Source organism: Pan paniscus, chromosome 19, assembly GCF_029289425.2.
Source record: "Pan paniscus chromosome 19, NHGRI_mPanPan1-v2.0_pri, whole genome shotgun sequence".
NCBI lineage: Eukaryota > Metazoa > Chordata > Mammalia > Primates > Hominidae > Pan > Pan paniscus.
The window spans coordinates 76,551,149-76,570,503 of record NC_073268.2 but is presented as its reverse complement, the minus strand read 5'-3'; the positions used below and the strand labels follow the sequence as shown (position 1 = coordinate 76,570,503).

Below are 19,355 nucleotides of genomic sequence, written 5' to 3'. Positions count from 1 at the left end.
CTCCTCTGTCCTTCCTTTCATCTTTCTGGAAACAGGATTATAAGGCGATGTGTGTGTGTGTGTGTGTGTGTGTGTGTGTGTAAGAATCGGCTGAATTAAAATGATTCTTAACTTTTAAATTGTAGTAATAAAATACAGTGGGTGAATTTCTTCTAATCCCTTTCTTTAAAATCTGGCATTTATATTGCTCTTAGTAGCTGAGTGATGAACTATAGTGTGTCAAAAAGTTATATTATGGATTCATATTTTAAAATGTCCTTTTGCTCATTCATTCAGCAGATTTTTACTGAAGGCTGGGTATGAATTAGGCACTAAGGAAATGGATAACCAAGACCCCTCTCTCTAGGATCATATAGCTTGGGTCAGTGATCTCCACTAAGTGTATATAGACAATCCCCGACTTACAATTTAACTTTACGATGGTGCAGAAGCTATATGCGTTCAGTAGAAATCATATTTCAGTAAAGTATTAATATTTAGTATTAATAACCATAGTATTAATATTTCAGTACACTAATAAATTACATGAGATTTTCAACGCATTACTGTGTTATTTTGTCCAACAGTATGCTAATGTAAGTGTTCTAAGCATGTTTAAGGTAGGCTAAGTTATGTTCAGTAAATTTGGTGTATTAAATACATTTTTGACTTAATGATATTTTCAACTTATGATGGGTTTATTGGGAGGTAATCTCATTGTAAGTTGTTGTATCAAAGAATGTAAGCCTATTCATAGAGGATGCGAATAAAATACTAGAAATTCTGTTTATAGTTCTAACTTGTGTATGTTTAATAATGCACATAATATGTTCAAAAGTAGTATATATGCATATCATTTATAAATGATTAGCTTATGGTATATTAAGTGCTGCAGTGCTATAGGACAAAGTGCTACGGAAATACAGAGTGTGTATGGGTGTCTGATGGCCTAGAAGTGCTGCTAGCACTGTGCTCATTTTATAGTATATGCTCAATAATTGAGTGTTAAAGGATTTAATTTCCTAGTCACTTATAGGTAGTTGTGTTTGCTAGTGGAATAATTAAGCATGTAACAGTTGATAATTCAGTACTTTTCATTTTGCTTATCCACCAAATCTAAGATGCTTTAAAACATTGACTCCCAACTCAGATTTTGTTCACCAATTTCTCAGTATTAATCTTAAAATTTCGTTAGATTTATACTACCTATGATGTGATGTTAGCTCGTTTAGCATAATGTATCATTCTATACACGGAAATTGAATTTCACAGTCAGTACCTTCTGGGATGCGTATTTATCTCCCTTATTAAAGCACTTATTTGCCTTCCTATGAATTTTTAAAATTCACCAGTGAACTTTCTAGCATTAGTTTGGAATTGTTGGTTTCGGTTAAGCCTTTTAAAAGTATCCCAGATCTTACTATTTGTAAAGGAGAAAAATGGGGCAGTTTTTAAGTAGTCTGCTTATATGTAGTCACCTGAGTGATTACAAAGGTGCTGTTTTCACTAGTCTCGCTGTTTCACTAATTTCACTGTTTTCACCTCACTAATCTTTAGTTCGTAAGTTTGGTGTGTCTCTGACAAAGAGGAGATACATATATTGATGAACTCTGGATTTTGGGGGATGAGCAAAATGAGGGGACATCACTTGCTGGTTAGTGAGCTCCCCATTTACCAAACTGGACAGCTCTTGTTTGTTTTTCCTTGTTCATTGTCTCTCTCTGTGCTTAGTGAGACTTTACAGTGACAGCACTCAGGGTTGCCTTCCAGAAAGATGTGTAAGGAAGTTAGAGTTGGGATTGTGATGCCCAACCCATAGCCAGATATTTTCTCAGGACGAGAAAAGGAAGATTTTTGGCACTGGATTACATGCTTGGATCATTGGAAAAGTTAGAGAAGTGATTATTATTTTTGTTGTCACTAGAGAAAAATCTGTTTTTGCAGCACCAGAGTAATGCTGAGAGTTTGAATTAGAAGCTTTAATGTTAAACAGCTGCAGTGGTGGAGGGATTTTTTTTTTTTTTTTAGTTTATGAACTAAAAATGAGTAGTTGGATAGTGTACTGAGAAGATTAAGGTGGGACTGACAGTTCTTTTTATACTGTATCCGGGAAGCATGGCTTCTCCTTTCAGAGCTTGTTTATGCTTCTGCTTTTGCTTTTTGGGCCTCATGACATATTTGTGTTTACGTTGAGCAGTTTAATGTCTTTCTGCATTCCAATAAGTCCTCTCATTTAATAATAAAGAACTCTTGGAAGTTAGAGGTATGTAGTTAATTATTGGCACAAAAGCCTGGTAAAAACTAGCTTTTCAAGTGTTTCCTTTATTGTTCTTTCCGTTTGTTTCTTTTGTGTTGTGTGTGTGTGTGTGTGTTATGCAGCAATAGAATAGAATTTTCTTTTATAGTCAGAGATCTATCCTAAGATGTATCTATTCAAAGATGACCAGAATTCAAGACCTTTCCTTAACACCCCTCTTTATTAGGGACTTAGTATTCATTAACATAAGGCTCTTTTTAATTTTTTTTAATTATCTTTTTCTTTTTTTTTTTTTGAGACAGAGTCTCTATTGCTCAGGCTGGAGTGCAAGTGGCGTGATCTTGGCTCACTGCAACCTCTGCCTCCCGGGTTCAAGCTATTCTCATGCGTCAGCCTTCCAAGTAGCTGGGATTACAGGCACCCACCACCACGCCCGGCTCATTTTTGTATTTTTAGTAGAGACAGGGTTTTACTGTGTTGGCCAGGCTGGTCTGGAAGTCCTGACCTCAAGTTATCCACCTACGCTGGCCTCCCAAAGTGCTGAGATTATAGGCGTGAGCCACTGCTTCTGGCCTATTTATTTATTTTTGAGACAGAGTCTTGCTCTGTCACCCAGGTTGGAGTGTAGTGGCGTAATCTTGGCTCACTGCAACCTCTGCCTCCTGGTTCAAGCGATTCTCTTGCCTCAGACTCCAAAGTAGCTGGGACTACAGGTGTGTGCCACCACACTGTCATGCGTGTCCATGTGAAGAGACCACCAAACAGACTTTGTGTGAGCAATGAAGGTTTTTAATCACCTGGGTGCAGGCGGGCTGAGTCCAAAAAGAAAGTCAGCGAAGGGAGATAGGGATGGGGCTGTTTTATAGGATTTGGGTGGGTAGTGGAAAATTACAGTCAAAGGGGATTTTCTCTTGCAGGCAGGGGCGGGGGTCACGAGGTGCTCAGTGGGGGAGCTTCTGAGCCAGGAGAAGGAATTTCACAAAGTTAATCACTCAGTTAAGGTGGGACAGGAATAAATCACAATGGTGGAATGTCATCGGTTAAGGCAGGAACCTGCCATTTTCACTTTTGTGATTCTTCAGTTGCTTCAGGCCATCTGAATGTATTGTGCAGGTCACAGGGGATGTGATGGCTTAGCTTGGGCTCAGAGGCCTGACAACACCTGGCTAATTTTTGTATTTTGTAGTAGAGATGGGGTTTCGCCATGTTGTCCAGGCTGGTGTTGAACTCCTGGCCTTAAATGATCCACCCGCCTCCACCTCCCAAAATGCTGGAATTACAGGCATGAGCCACCACGCCCAGCCAGGCTCTTTATTTTAGGGATTTTTTTTTTTTTTTTTTTGGACGGAGTTTTGCTCTTGTTGCCTAGGCTGGAGTGCAGTGGCACAGTCTCGGCTCACTGCAACCTCCGCCTCCCGAATTCAAGCAATTCTCCTGCCTCAGCCCTCCGAGTAGCTGGGATTACAGGCACGGTGCCACCATGCCCGACTAATTTTGTATTTTTAGTAGAGACGGAGTTTCTTCATATTGGTCAGGCTGTTCTCCAACTCCCGACCTCAGGTGATCCGCCCGCCTCGGCCTCCCAAAGTGCTGGGATTACAAGCATGAGCCACTGTGCCTGGCCTAGGGCGGCGCTCATCACTATCTTGTGAATAAGATTCACGCTCATCACTATCTTGTGAATAAGATTCAGGAAAACTGATGTTTTGAAACCTTGCCTATAACATGTTTGTTGGAGTACTAGACACTGGACCGCATTAAAAGCAAAACTATGCTAAAGTGGGATTTTACAGAGGAAGTTCTCCAGTGTCTTTCATTTCTGTAAAGAAGCTTGGTTGCCCCAGCATCTTATCCCTGTGGCAAAAGTCTTTTAACATTTGCTATGGTTGCCTTTTGGTGATGACTCGTGAAAGGCTCTGGAGAGATTACATTATGGAAAGGATCTTTCTAACAAGATAGGCCTCCACTAGTCTTTCCCATGACAGCAAATGGCATCACTATTGCAACACAAGTACTAAACTGAAAAATCTAGACATATCCTCAGTTCCTCCCTTTCTCTCACTTTCTGACCATATCCCCTTATCTCCAGTTAGAATCTGTCACCAAGTTTTATTAGTTTGGTATTCAGTTTAGTCTGTTAGCTTCTGCTTAATTGCCTCCACTTTAGTCCCCACTGCCATCATCTTTTGCTCCAAGACACTGTGCAGTAGTTTCCTAGTTTCACACAGTCAGTGTATTCTTAAAATCCAAACCAGATCTTGTTATTCCTTTCTTTAAAGTCTATAATTAATTTTTAAAAATGCAGTCTTTATAGTGGTCTACAAGGCTGTAAATAATTTGGTTCCTGCTTAAAACTCCAACCTCAATTGTAATTTACCCCTTGCCTCCTGTACACTAGCTACACTAGCCATCTTCTTGTTCTTGGAACCTATTCTGGCTTGCAGCCTTTGCATTTGCTACTTTCTCTCATCCTGGAAAGACTATTTATGAATTTTTACATGTCTGGCTCATTCTCATATCTGATGGCCACAGCTCAGATGGCCTCAAGGACGCCTTCCTTTATCACCTCATATGAAGTGGTATTTGTCTATCACTATTGTGCAATATTCTGAACAGTTTGTGTACAGCCTTTATCATAATATGTAATTATCACGTTTATTGTCAGGTCTGTTGCTGAATCCCCAGTGTCAGGATAGGTGCAGTGCCTAATGTATTTTAAGTGCTCAGTAAATACTGGATGTCTGGGTGAATGTATAAATGTATAAATAATGGAGAGAAGTTGTGGAGAGCTTTCATGTTTGTCAGATCGGGGGGTAAAAAATAAAAGACAGGAATCGAGTTATACTATATGTATCCACCTCAAAATTTCTTATCCACCTCAAAATTTCTTTTCCTTTCAGCAGCTTTTAAAAAGTTTGTGCTTAAAGTTTTTTTTTTTTTTTTTGGGACGATGTCTGTCTCTTCCCAGGCTGGAGTGCGACCTTGGGATCACTGCAACCTCTACCTCCTGGGTTCAGGCGATTCTCCTGCTTCAGCCTCCTGAGTAGCTAGGACTACAGGCACAAGCCACCACGCCCAGCTAATTTTTGTATTTTTAATATAGACGGGGTTTCAGCATGTTGGCCAGGATGGTCTTCATTTCTTGACCTCGTGATCCACCTGCCTCGGCTTCCCAAAGTGCTGGGATTACAGGAGTGAACCACCACGCCCGGCCTGTGCTTAAAGTTTTAAATGATAGTTAAAAATAAACAGTCCTAAATATAGTATGTAGTTTTGTCTGTTTAGTTCAAATACTTGAAGCTGATAAATAAATTCCTGAGAGATTAGTATGGGGTAAGTATTGTACTTATGAACACTTGAGAATGTCTTTTGGTTATATATAAAATTTAATAATTTTATTCCTGAAATAATCATTTTTATATGATGACCTTCATGTACTTTTCATTTATGATGACAAGTATTATCCTACTGCCATATATGAAGTTAGAGTTAGAAAGTTATTTGCTTAAAGTGTTATACAGAGTTATATAAAATTCAACACACAGAGCTCTCTCTTGGTTCTAAATAATCCAGGTGATTTTAAATTAAATTTTATGATTAACTTTTTTTTTCTTGGTCTAAGACTCTTTTTCTCTTATATTCCATGGCTAATGCTTCCCTCCCTCTTTTCTTAGTCTTTTGTTTTTGTTTTTATTACAATGGTATATGCACATAGTTTAGAATCAGATGGGAATACAGGGCTTGTTATGAAAATGGTACTGTTAGCTGGGCATGGTGGTTCAGGTCTCCCGAATTGTGGGGACTACAGGTGTGCACCACCACACCTGGCTAATTTTTTTAAATGTTGCAGAGACGAAGCCTCACTGTGTTGCTGGTCTGAAACTCCTGGCCTCAAGCCTCAGCCTCCCAAAGCACTGGGATCATAGGCATGAGCCACTGTGCTGGCTGGTGGAGGCCTCTGAGAGAACTTGACATCTGGGCTTAGTTTTGACAGATAAGGATCTGGCAAGGCAGGTAGTTCGAGGGGAAAGATACATGGCAGTTTGTTGGTGAGCTTATCTCACTATGCCAGCCTCTGGAAATAGAAATCATACACTGGCCCTAATTTCAAGACACTAAATCTTGTCAGGGTTTTGCTTCACAGAGAAGATGCGTAAAATTTGGTCTTAAAAATGAGTTCACCATGCACACATACACACAAAAAAAGTAAATATTGCATTACTGTGTATATGAGGTTCCAAAATAGGCAAAACTAATTTATGGTGACAGAATAGTGGTGACCTCTGAGGGTCGGTATTGACTGGGAGAGAACAGGAGAGAGCCTACTGGGGTGCTGGAAATGTTCTGTATCTTAATTTTGCAGGATAATTCCTTGGATGCATCCCTAAAAATTCAGTCAAGCTATATAGTAAGATTTGTGCAGTTTACGTAAGTAATAGGAGAGATAAGAGGGGGAACCTGTGGAGAAGCAGAACATTTCAAGATCTAGAAAGCAACATTTGCAAGGGTACACAGTGTTCAGACAGGGACCAAATCATAGAAACTACTAGGGCTTGCCATGCTGAAATGACTGACTTCAAACCATAGGGCATACGTACCTTCCACTGAAGAAGAGCACCTGAGTAAAATGACTAGAGGTGCATTTCAAAGATTATTCTATTGGAAATACAAAGAATGAATTGGAGGAGTAGGAGGCAAATAGTCCAAGGGACAGATAAAAACCTTTCTTTTTTTTTTTTTTTTTTGAGACAGGGTCTCCCTCTGTCACCCTAGCTGGAGTGCAGTTGTGCGATCATGGCTCACTGCAGCCTCTACTTCCTGCACTCATGCAATCCTTCCATCTCAGCCTCCCAAGTATCTGGGACTCCAGATGTATGGACCACACCTGGCTAATTTTTTTATTTTGTTGTAGTGACGGTAATCTCACTGTTGTTTCCCAGGCTGGTCTTGAACTCCTGAACTCAGGCAATCTTCTGGCCTTGACCTCTCAAAGTGCTGGGATTACAGGTGTGGGCTACAGTGCCTGGCCTTATTAAAATGTTGATGTAATAAATGGGACTACCTAGTGCTGTGCTTTCTCCTTAAAGGAGAAAGCTGACAGAATACAACTAGCAGCAGTAATCTGGTAAATTGTGCTTTCTACAGAGTAAATTTTGTCTCATGACATTTATGCAAATATTCAAATGTTTCAGGAATATAAACATTTAAAATTTGGGTTATAAATAATGCCTTCTGGCTCTGAAATTATCTGAATTCATGAAGCAATCAGTAGTAAATATGAAGGAAAAATGAAACACAGCCTTATATGCAAGGACAAGCACAAATTTCTAATTCTTATTATAATTTGGGTGCCCACCTGGTTTTGAAGGTGAGCCTTGGTTTGACTGGTTCTGAGACATTTCTCTCAAATAGCAAATGAGTAATGGGTATGAATAGGGTACATTGGAAAGTCATGTCAAAATTCCATGCAATTTTAGGAGCTTTTTTTCTCCCATGTAATTTATATAATTTGACATGTGTATTCCTATGTAAAATATTTAACCACTTCTCTACAATAAGCATTAAGTGGGCTAATTAGTATGCTCTTCTTATTTCCTATTTCTGTGATTTCTCTTATCTGGAATGACTTTTTTATGCCACCCAGGCTGGAGTGCAGTGGCACATTTACTGCTCACTGCAGCCTCAACTCCCCAGGGTCAAGCCATCCTCCTATTTCAGCTTCCCTAGCAGCTGGGACTACAGGTGTGCACCACTATGCCCTGCTAATTTTTGTGCTTTTTGTAGAGACGGGGTTTTGCTATGTTGCCCTGGCTGGTCTTGAACTCCTGAGCTCAAGAGATCCACCCACCGCAACCTCCCAAAGTGTTGGGATTACAGGCGTGAGCCACTGCACCCAGCTTTTTTTCTAATTTGTTTTTATTCTGAAATCAGATGAGATTGGCATGTTCAGGTTGGTATGGCCATAGACTGCTTTTATCTATTCTAATAATTTTGTATTGTACAATGTGTTGGAAAGGCAAGATGAAGTTAGATTATGAAGGGTTCATTTCCATTCAATTCTGTCTATCCTTCTGGACTTTGCCTAAATCTTACCTTCTTTGGAGCTTTCCTGAACTTACTTATCTCCTTTGAATTCTTACATTTGGATCCTTTGTATTTGAGTATTTTTACATATATATGTACATAAATAACACATGTTTTATGTGTATTAATTTACTCTCCCAACTAGATTGAAAGCTGCTGAAGAGTAACCTTTTTTTAAAACCACATTGGACTGTTTTAAGCACAAATTTAGCATATGCTTGATGATTGAGAGAACCATATGATTACAGTCATTGGTGTGTCTGTATGATTGTGATATGTTGCTATTTAAAAATCAATAGTTATTTCTTATTTAGTTTTCTGTTAAGCCATAACTTTTTGCTCTCATTTATACGTCTTCTGAACGTTAAGTAACATGTGGCTCATATTTCAAACTCCCAATTTGGAATTTTATAGCAATGTGACTGAAGTTTATAATTACAGGTCTCAGAGGACTGCACTACACAGAAGTTCTCTATGTGTTAGAAGAATTTATTAGAAGATAGACAATTGTAGGTTACACTGTAATTTAGAAGACTTTTGTGCATCTCATGTATTTGTGTCAGTTTGAGAATTTGAAAATGCCCCCAAAATGTCTGTTCTTCACTAGTGCCTCTTGTGATCCTGGCAGAGATAAGCTAAACTTTTGAAAGGGTAGACTTTTTCTGTTTATCTTAGTATCCTGAGTCCCTAAATCTGGAATGTAGTAGATGTTTGTGCATTTCCCTATGTCAGTGAAGTCAAAATACTACAGGTGGATTTTTCAGCTTTTCAAAGTTTTCACATTTACTAAGTCCTTCACAGTTATCTCCTACTAGTTAAAAAACTATTTGCCTCAATTCACGCCAGTGCTACTTTGACATTTGCATTGCTGTAAAACCCTTACTAAAAGGTATGTTTTTCTAGTATATAAATACATGTATGCAGCTTTTCTCATATCTTTGAGAAAGCAAAAAATTGTACTAAATTATGATTTCGACTGTAATAGGATTATGGCTTAGTCATGATCAGTATTATATTTTCAACTATGTCTTACTAGGATTATTGTAAAAGACTTTCAAAATAGTTCATGTGAATTTTTGTCTGATCTTCACAAACTCAGGTATGTACATAGCTCTCTCCCACCTTCTCCTGGCTTTGCCAATTTATTTTATTTTTATTGTGGATATATATATATATATATATATATATATAGAACATACCATTTACCATTTGAACTATTTTAAAAAATGTACAATTAGTGGCATGAAGTACATTCACAATATTGTATAACCATCACCACTATCCATTTCCAGAACTTGTTCATCATCCCAAACAGAAATTCTCTATCCCTTTTTTTCCCCAGCCCCTGGTAACCTCTATTCTACTTTCTGTTTTTATGAATTTGCCTATTCTAGACACTTCATGTAAATAGAATCATACAATATTTGACCTTTCTTATTTCACTTAGGATAATGTTTTCAAGGTTTATCCATGTTGTAGTACATAGCAGAATTTAATTTCTTTTTTTGACTGAATAATTTGTATATACTACATCTTGTTTGTACATCCATCTGTTGATGGGACATATTTGGGTTGTTTCCACCTTTTGGCTATTGTGAATAATGTTGCTGTGAACATTGGTGTACAAATATCTGTCTGAGTCCTGCTTTCACTTCTTTTGGATATAAACCTAGGAATGGAATTGCTGGGTCATATGGTAATTCTATATTTAACCTTTTAAGGAACAGCTAAACTGGTTTCCACAGCTTCTGTACTGTTTTATATTTCCACCAGCAATGCACAAGTGCTCCTTCCATTTTCTCCATATCTACCCAATACTTGTTATTTTCTGTTTTCTTTCAATTAATAACCATCCTAATGGGTGTGACATAGTATTGTCATTTTGATTTTTAGTTTCCTAATGGCTAGTGCTAATGAGCATTTTTTTAATGTGCTATTGGTCATTTGTATGTCTTTTGGAGACATGTCTATTCAATCCTTTGCCCATTTTTGAATTGAGATGTGTGCTTTTTTGTTGTTGAGTTGTAGTTCTGTAGTTCTTTATACATTCTGGATATTATTCTCACATCAGATAGATGATTTACAAATATTTTCTCCCAAATATTTCTGTGGGTTACAGATATATTAATATCTGTGGATTGTCTTTCATGGTCTTGATAGGATCTTTTAATGCCCAAAAGTTTTTAATTTTGATGAAATAATGTATGTAGTTTTGAACTTAAACAATGTTACAGATTGTGCAAAGGGTATAACCATGAAATTCTGATAGAGTGACCCCACAGCTGCAGAAAACCAGAATAGAAAGAACCCTACTCTAAAACCCAAAAGACTTCCCTAGATAGAGTCCTTTGAAAATAATTTTCTAAATTATTCACACAGCCTGTGGATAAATTAAGAGGACATGATATCTGTAACAGTGCTGCTTGTGATGAAAACACAGAAGAGTCAATTATATTATCAAATCTTAGCTGGAATGGAAAATCAGGAGGATATTTATTAGCAAACATTAATAAAAGGTTGGCCTTTATTATTGTAAGCATGTACACAGACGACAGCAGGTAGTCTCTACCATAAGAATGAGAAATGCCTCCTATCTTTATGAATTCTGAAATTTAACCTTTCTTAGCCCAATTGCTGTAAGGGCCTAGGGTTTATTTGTTATGTGTGTTATTGGAGTAGAGACTGTTCGAAGGTTAAGTGGGTATTTAGTGATGCAAGTGACATTTATATGTTTTAAAATCTTCTGCTTTTGTAGGCACTTTTTTAAATGAAATGCTATATTTTTAAACTTTTAAAAATTATTTTTATTATTTTTTGCAGAGATGAGGTCTTGCTGTGTTGCCCAGGCTGGTCTCAAACTCTTGGCCTCAAGAGATCCTCCTGCCTTGGCCTCCCAAAGTGCTGCGATTACAGACGTGAACCACGTGCCTGGCCCAAACTTTTTAAAGACTTTATTTCTGGAGGCAGGTTCTCAGAAGATATCCTATCTTAATGGGCATATATATAGAGAGAGTAGTAGGTGAGTTTAAGGGGGATGTAAATATTGGCCGAAAAAGGTTTCTTTTAGGTATATAACCCCTCAAATGTAGCCCTTTGGATATCAAAAGTTTATTATGGCAATGTTCTTTGTGCGTTTTTATTCGATGTTGTCAGCCATTCATCTAATACCTCTTCAGAAGATTTTTGTCTCTGGGCAGTGGCATTTTATAACTTCATATATAGAAGAAAACTTTTATCCAACTGATAACTGATATGCCAATGTGTTAGTATGAAAAAATTTTCCCAACATTCTTACCAGGTGTGGTGGCTCAACCTGTAATCCCAGCACTTTGGGAGGTGGAGTCGGGCAGATCACTTGAAGTCAGGAGTTCGAGACCAGCCTGGCCAACATGGTGAAACCCTGTCTACTAAAAATACAAAAATTAGCTGGGCGTGATGGCAGGCACCTGTAATCCCAGCTACTTGGGAGGCTAAGGCAGGAGAATTGCTTGAATCCGGGAGGCAGAGGTTGCAATGAGCCAAGATTGCCTCACTGCACTCTAGCCTGAGCGACAGAGTGAGACTCTGTCTCAAAAAAAAAAAGAAAAGGAAAAAAAAAGAAAATTTCCCAAAATTCAAATGTCATTTCACTGCGTGGCTTTGTTTGATTATTAATACTTTAATACTGTGTTTAAAATTAATATTTATTATTTTTAAAAATCAGCTTCCTTAGGTTGAAGAAACATTAATGTTTAATATTAAGCTATTATTGTAGCTTAGTGTAGTTATAATAAGATACTGGAACTCATGGAAGGGGTTAGATTTTCTTCATCTTAGAAACCGTTACTTTTCATAAAATATATATTGTGCAATTATATATAAAATTATTTAATAATTAGATATACAAATAAAAAATTGGATTATAGTTGGGCTCAGTGGCTCGCATTTGTAATCTCAGCTCCTTGGGAAGCTTAGACTGGAGGATTTCTTGAGTCCAGAAATTTGAGGCTGTAGTGAGCCATGATTGTGCCACTGCATTCCAGCCTGGGCGACAGGAGTGAGACCCCGTCTCTAAAAACAAAAACTAAAAAAAATTAGATTATAATTGGCAAAAGATTGAGTGACAGTGAAAATGCAATGAATATTTTGACTACTATTTTTTGATTACATACATAGGAAGATACAAATTTTTCTGTCTTTCCAAATTAGTTTAGAAATTAAAGATTTGGCCGGGCATAGTGGCTCACCCCTGTAATCCGAGCACTTTGGGAGGCTGAGACAGGCAGATCACCTGAGGTCAAGAGTTTGAGACCACCCTGGCCAACATGGTGAAACCTCGTCTCTACTAAAAATACAATAAAAATTAGCTGGGCATGGTGGCATGCACCTGTAGTCCCAGCTACTTGGGGAGACTGAGGCAGGAGAATCACTTGAACCCAGGAGGCGGAGGTTGCAGTGAGCCAAGATCGTGCCACTGCACTCCAGCCTGGGCGACAGAGCGAGACTCCATCTCAAAAACAAACAAACAAACAACAACAAAACACCAGAAAAAGGAAAAATAGTGTTAAGAGATAATTTAGTATGTATTGTTTGTACACTTCATGGGTGTGCATATATGACGTGTTTGGTTTTATAGTGAAAATTCTAACATTCTGCTGTATGGTTTATGGTGCATTGTAGACGTTCCTTTAAGTACTCAATGATAAAGATGAAAATTACTAAGATAGAGAGTAAATCTATATTATATGTAGTCATTTCTCAGTTTGCATAGTAGTATGGGACTGTAAAAATGACCATGCAAGCTGAGACTATTCAAAGGGATCATAGTAATCAGTGGAAAAGATTATGATTGTTCTGTGTGACCTTTAAAATTTTTTGTCAAAACATTAAAAACTCTCTCACAGTTGGTTATAGATATATAGGGTAAGAAGAAGCATGGTATCCACAGAGAAGGAGGGAGCTTCATAAACAAAGACAAACAGGAATATCAACTACCAGCCACCAACAGCACTTTTGTAAAACTTATTTAAATATTACAAAAGCAATATACAAGATTACTAAGAGATTGGAAGATAAAGGGAGAAAATTTCACTAATGATCTCATCACCAAACACAGCTAATTATTTGCTGTTACTCTTTTTTCAAATTAGTGTTTAGTATTGTTTTAATCATAATGTACATAAAATTTTGTATCTTGCTTTTTCTGAGATGTCTGTTTCTGTCCATGTTATACATACCTATACAGTCATGTGCTGCATGATGATGTTTTGGTTAACGATGGACTGCATACACAACTGTGATCCCATAAGATAATAGTAGAGCTGAAAAATTCCTATTGCCTAGTGATATTGTAGCCATTTACTTGTTTTTGCTTTTTGCTTTTTTTATGTAGTCATTTACTATACTATACCTTTAATCATTATTTTAGAGTATACTCCTTCTATTTATTTAAATAAAAGTTGGCTGAACGTGGTGGCTCCCACCTGTAATCCCAGCATTTTGGGTGGGTTGCTTGAGCCCAGGAGTTTGAGACCAGCCTGGGCAACATGGTGAAAACCTGTCTCTACAAAAAATACAAAAATTAGGCACACGCCTGTGGTCCTAGCTACTCAGGAGGCTGAAGTGGGAGGATCACTTGAGCCTAGGAGGTTCAGGCTGGGGTGAGCCTTGATCACGCCGGTGCACTCTTCCAGCCTGGGAGACAGAGTAAGACTCTGTCTCAAAAAAAAAAAAAAAAAAACTTAACTGTAACAGCCTTAGGCAAGTCCTTCAGGAGGTATTTCAGAAGAAGGCGTTATTGTCATAGAAGATGACAGCTCCATGTGTGTTATTGCCCTGAAGACTTTCCAGTGGGACAATACGTGAAGGTGGAAGACAGTGATATTGATGATCTTGATGCTGTGTAGGCCTAGGCTAAGGTGTGTGTTTATGTCTTTTTTTTTTTTTTTTTGGAGACAGAGTCTCACTCTGTCCCTGAGGCTAGAGTGCAGTGGCGTGATCTCTGCACACTGCAACCTCCACCTCCCTGGTTCAAGCGATTCTCCTGCCTCAGCCTCCCAAATAGCTGGGATTACAGGTGCATGCCACCACACCCAGCTAATTTTTGTATTTTTAGTAGAGATGGGGTTTTGCCATGTTGGCCAGGCTGGTCTTGAACTCCTGACCTCAGGTGATACGCCCACCTCGGCCTCCCAAAGTGTATGTCTTCATTTTTAGCAAGAAAGCTTAAAAAGGAAAATAAAACATGAATAGGAAAAACTTTTTAAATAAAGATATAAAGAAAAAATATTTTTGGACACTGTACAATGTGTTTTAAGGTAAGGGTTATTATAAGAGCCAACAAGTTAAATTTATAAGTTTATGAAGTAAAAAAGTTACAGTAAGCTGGCTGGGCATGGTGGCTCACGCTTGTAACCCAACACTGTGGGAGGACGAGGCGGGTGGATCATTTGAGGCCAGGAGTTTGAGACCAGCCTGGCTAACATGGCGAAACCCTGTCTCTCCTAAAATATACAAAAATTAGCCGGTTGTGGTGGTGCACGCCTGTAATCCTAGCTACTCAGGAGGCTGAGGCTGAGGCACGAGAATTGCTTGAACCCAGGAGGTGCAGGTTGCAGTGAGCCAAGATCGTGCCACTGCACTCTAGCCTGGGTGTCAAAGCAAGACTTGGTCTCAAAAAAAAAAAAAAATTACAGTAAGCTAAAATTAATTTATTATTGAAGAAAAAATTAGTAAATTTGGTGTAACCGAATTGCACAGTGTTTATAAAATCTACTGCAGTACTTCATGGTAATGTCCTAGGGCTAGGACTTCAACATTGACTCACCCCTAAGTCTCTCACTGACTCACCCAGAGCAACTTCTCATCCTGCAAGCTCTATTCATGGTAAGTGCCCTATATAGGTGTACCTTTTTTAAAAAAAGATTTTTAGTTTTGTCTCGAGACAGGGTCTTGTTCAGTCACCCAGGGTAGATTGAAGTGGCGTGATCATGGCTTACTGTAGCCTCGAGCTCCTGGGCTCAAGAGATTGTCTCCCACTTTAGCCTCTAGCTATCCTCCCACCTTAGCCTATAGAGTAGCTGGGACTATGGGTGCATGCCACCATACCTGGCTGATTTTTTGTTTTTTATGTTTTGTAGAGACCTCGCTATGTTAGCCAGGCTATTCTTGAACTCCTGGGCTCAAGTCTGCTGCCTTGGCCTCCCAGAGCTCTGAGATTACAGATGTGAGTCACCAAGCCCAGCCTAGGTGAACCATTTTTTTGTCTTTTTTTTTTTTTTTTTTTTTTTTAGACAGGGTCTCACTCTGTCACCCAGGCTGGAGTGGCATGATCATAGCTCACTGCACCCTGGACCTCTTGGGCTCAAGGGCTCAAGTTATCCTCCTGCCTCAATGTCTTCAGTAGCTTGGAGGCACATGCCACCAAGCCTGGGAAATTTTTTTTTTTTTTAATGTAGAGAATGGGGTCTTACTGTGTTACCCAGACTGGTCTCAAACCCCTGGCCTCAAGTGATTCTCCCACCTCAGTCTTCCAAAGTGCTGGGATTACAGGAGTGAGCCACCATGCCTGGACTTTTTTTTTATCTTTAAGGCTATATTTTTACTATACCTTTTCTATGTTTAGATATGTTTAGATACACAAATACTGTGTTACAGTTGCCTCCAATATTCAGTACAGTAATATGCTGTATAGGTTTGTAGCCTAGGAGTAATAGGCCATCCCATATAGCCTAGGTGTGTAGTAGTCTATACCATCTAAGTTTGTGTAAGCACGCTGATGTCTGCACAATGATGAAATCACCTAACGATGCATTCCTGTCATTTGTGATGCATAACTGTAGTTTAAAGTGTTAATAGCTTGACCAGGATTTGTTAAGTGACAACCAGCTCCTTAATTTTCCTTGGCATTTTCCTTCTCTTAGAGGAGACCACTTTGTATTCTTTTAGTTGATCTTTGGTATTTGGTATTGATTTTTCAGTTTCAGCATTATCTGTTGACTTCCCACTTCTGAGCATGAGAATTTAGTTGTCTCTCCCTTCCTTCCACCTTAGCCACTTCCCCTTCCCCTCTCCCTGTTACTTAATCCTACCGCAATAGTTATATGGTAATTTTAGATAACTGTTAAATGTTTACCTTATCATGAGCATATGCGTAGGATTCACAGCTGAAATTAGGTAGTAAGTTTTGATTACTTTTCTAGCACAATGTTTGTTTTCCTTGGAGCTGATGACTGATTTTATTTGTGTTTGCTTAGTATTCTAAGTATTTATCACTAATTCAACCCTGAACACTGTCACTTGCCTAAGTCTCCTTTCAAGACTATGAGTTGTTGGCAGTTTATTCTTCTAATGTCTCATGTGGCCTTTTTACTTACATGAAAGGAGCTTGCAGGACTGGTGCTTCATATTGTCAGTCTTTCAGTTTAGCCATCCTGATTGTTGGAAAGTAGTATCTCAATGTGGATTAATCTGCATTTCCTTGACTAAGTGATGTTGAACACCATTTATATGTGCATGTTGGCCATTTATACATGTGTTTAATTTAATTTTTTTTTTTTTTGAGACAGAATCTTGCTCTGTTGCCCAGGCTGCAGTGCAGTAGTGCAGTCTTGGCTTATTGCAACCTCCACCTCCCAAGTTCAAGCGATTCTCCTGCCTCAGCTTCCTGAGTAGCTGGGATTATATAGGCGTGTGCCACCGCACCTGGCTGATTTTTGTATTTTTAGTAGAGACGGGGTTTCACCACATTGGCCAGGCTGGTCTTGAAATCCTGACCTCAGGTGATCCACTCGCCTTGGCCTCCCAAAGTGCTGGGATTATACGTGTGAGCCACTGCGCCCGGCCATTTAATTTTTAATTTTTTATTTTTTATTTTAATTTTTAGAGACAGAGTCTTCCCCTGTTGCTCAGGCTGAAGTGCAGTGGTGCTCACTGAAGCCTTGGAACTCTTGGGCTCAAGCAATCCTCCTGCCTCTGCCTCTGGAACAGCTGGGACTATGAGCTCACACCACCATACCCAGCTAATTGTTTTTAATTAATAAATTTATTATTTTTTTTTTATTGTAGAGATGGGGGGTCTCACTGTGTTGTCTAAGATAGTCTCAACCTCCTGATCTCAAGCAATCTTCCAGCCTTGGCCTCTCAAAGTGCTGGGATTATAGGCATGAGCCACCATGCCTTGCTACTTTTAATTTTTTTAGAGATGGGATCTTGCTATGTTCAGGCTGGTCCCAAACTCCTGGCCTCAAGAGACACTTGCCTCAGCCTCCCAGTTGCTGGGATTACAAGCATTGAGCCACCACACCTTGCTGCTCAAAATGTATTTTTTTCTCCTTTCTTCTTCTTCTTTTTTTTTTTTTTTTTGAGACAGTAGCATTTCACTCTGTCACTCAGGCTGGAGTATAGTGGTGTGATCACAACTCACTGCAGCCTCGACCTCTCGGGCTTAAGGGATCCTTCTACCTCAGCCTCCTGAGTGGTTGGGATTACAGGTGGGCACCACCATGCCGAGCTAATTTTTTTTGTATTTTTTTTGTAGAGGCAGGGTTTTGCCATGTTGCCCATGCTGGTCTTGAACTTCTGACCTCAAGTGATCCTCCCGCCTCGGCCTCCCAAAGTGTTGGGATTACAGGTGTGAGCCACTGCATCCAGCCTCAAATAATTTTTTGAAAGTGGAATCTGAGTGTTAATTTACTAAAACCCTTTCAGCATTTGGTATTATCATTTGCAAAAAATTCTTTGCTAATTGAGTAATCTAAAATGGTAGCTTGTTTTAATTGGTTTTTTTTGGATTGGTGTCAAAGTAGAACCTTTCCCATTTTTGGTAGTTGTATTTCTTCATTATTTTCATTGTCTTTTTGTCCTTTGTTGTTGTCATCATTTTAGTTCTTAAAGATGTGTTTGTTTAAACATTTTTAAAAATTCTTTTTATTTTTATAATTTTTTCTTTTACTTTTCTGGCTAGAGGCTGAGACAGGAGAATTGCTTGAACCCAGGAGGTGGAGGATGCAGTGAGCTGAGATGGGGCCATTGCAATCCAGCCTGGGCAACAAGAGTGAAACTGTGTCTCAAAAAAAAAAAAAAATTATTTTGTAGGCTGTGCACGCTGGCTTACACCTGTAATCCCAGGAGTTTGGGAGGCCAAGGTGGGAGGATTACTTGAGGCAGGAGTTCGAGACTAGCCTAGGCAACATAGTGAGACCTTGTCTCTACAAAATCTTTTTTTTAATTAGCTGAGCATGGTAGCAAGTGCATATAGTCCTAGCTGCTTGAGAGGCTGAGGCAGGAGAATCACTTGAGCCAGGGAGTTCAAGTCTGCAGTGAGTTATGATTACTGCACTCCAGCCTGGGTGACAGCAAGAACCTGTCTCTTAAAAAAAAATCATTGTGTAGAACTTAATAAGTACCTTGAATTTAATCAACTATTTCACTAATTTGCTGCAAGTATTTTCTCCAGTTAGTTTAACATTGCTATTTGTTTTGTATTGCTACTTTTAATATGTATGAGTTAAAATTTTGTATATGTCAGATCTGCCAATTGTTGTGTTTCTGTTTCACTTCTGAAGTTTTACATTTTTACTCTTACATATATCTGAAAAACAATTCTAATTTATGACTTCATATTTCTAGTGTTTAACTTTTTAAAATTCACCCAAAATTTATCTTGGAGTGTAGTAAAAAGTTAGGATTTTTTTTTTTTTTTTTTAGGTAGGGGTCTTGCTATGTTGCTTAGGGTGTCTTGAACTTCTGGGTTCAAGTGATCCTCCCACCTCAGCCTCCCAAGTAGCTGGGATTACAGGCAGATGTCACCAGGCCTGGCTTAAAAAATATCTTTTAAAAAATAATTCGTGTATGTGTACTAATTCCTTTTCTGCCTCATATGTTTTGTTTTAATTTTCTCCATGTTGTCTTGCATCAGAAACTTTTTCATTTTCTCAGAGAAACTTGGATTGCATCATATGAAGTCCAGACTTTTATTTGTTTTGGTTTGGTTGTTTGGGAAATGTTTGTACACTTTCGCTTATATGTATTAAAACTTAATAATGTTGCCATTTCG

At 38.7% G+C, this 19,355-nt stretch overlaps 1 protein-coding gene across 10 annotated transcripts in view; it reads left to right on the top strand.

The window, feature by feature from the left end:
- Positions 1-19,355, top strand: part of USP32 (ubiquitin specific peptidase 32) — a 214,028-nt gene that overhangs the window by 3,955 nt on the left and 190,718 nt on the right. For 2 of the 10 annotated variants that reach the window (XM_055101663.2, XM_034942617.3), the window contains exon 2: positions 11,141-11,339. The exons of 6 other annotated variants lie outside the window; for them this stretch is intronic. In XM_055101663.2, coding sequence (XP_054957638.1) covers positions 11,312-11,339 — 28 coding nt within the window. In that variant the 5' untranslated portion in view covers positions 11,141-11,311. Of the gene's footprint in view, positions 1-11,140; positions 11,340-19,355 lie in introns of those variants that run through there. 2 more of the 10 variants (XM_055101658.2, XM_055101655.2) reach the window with 2 other exon arrangements.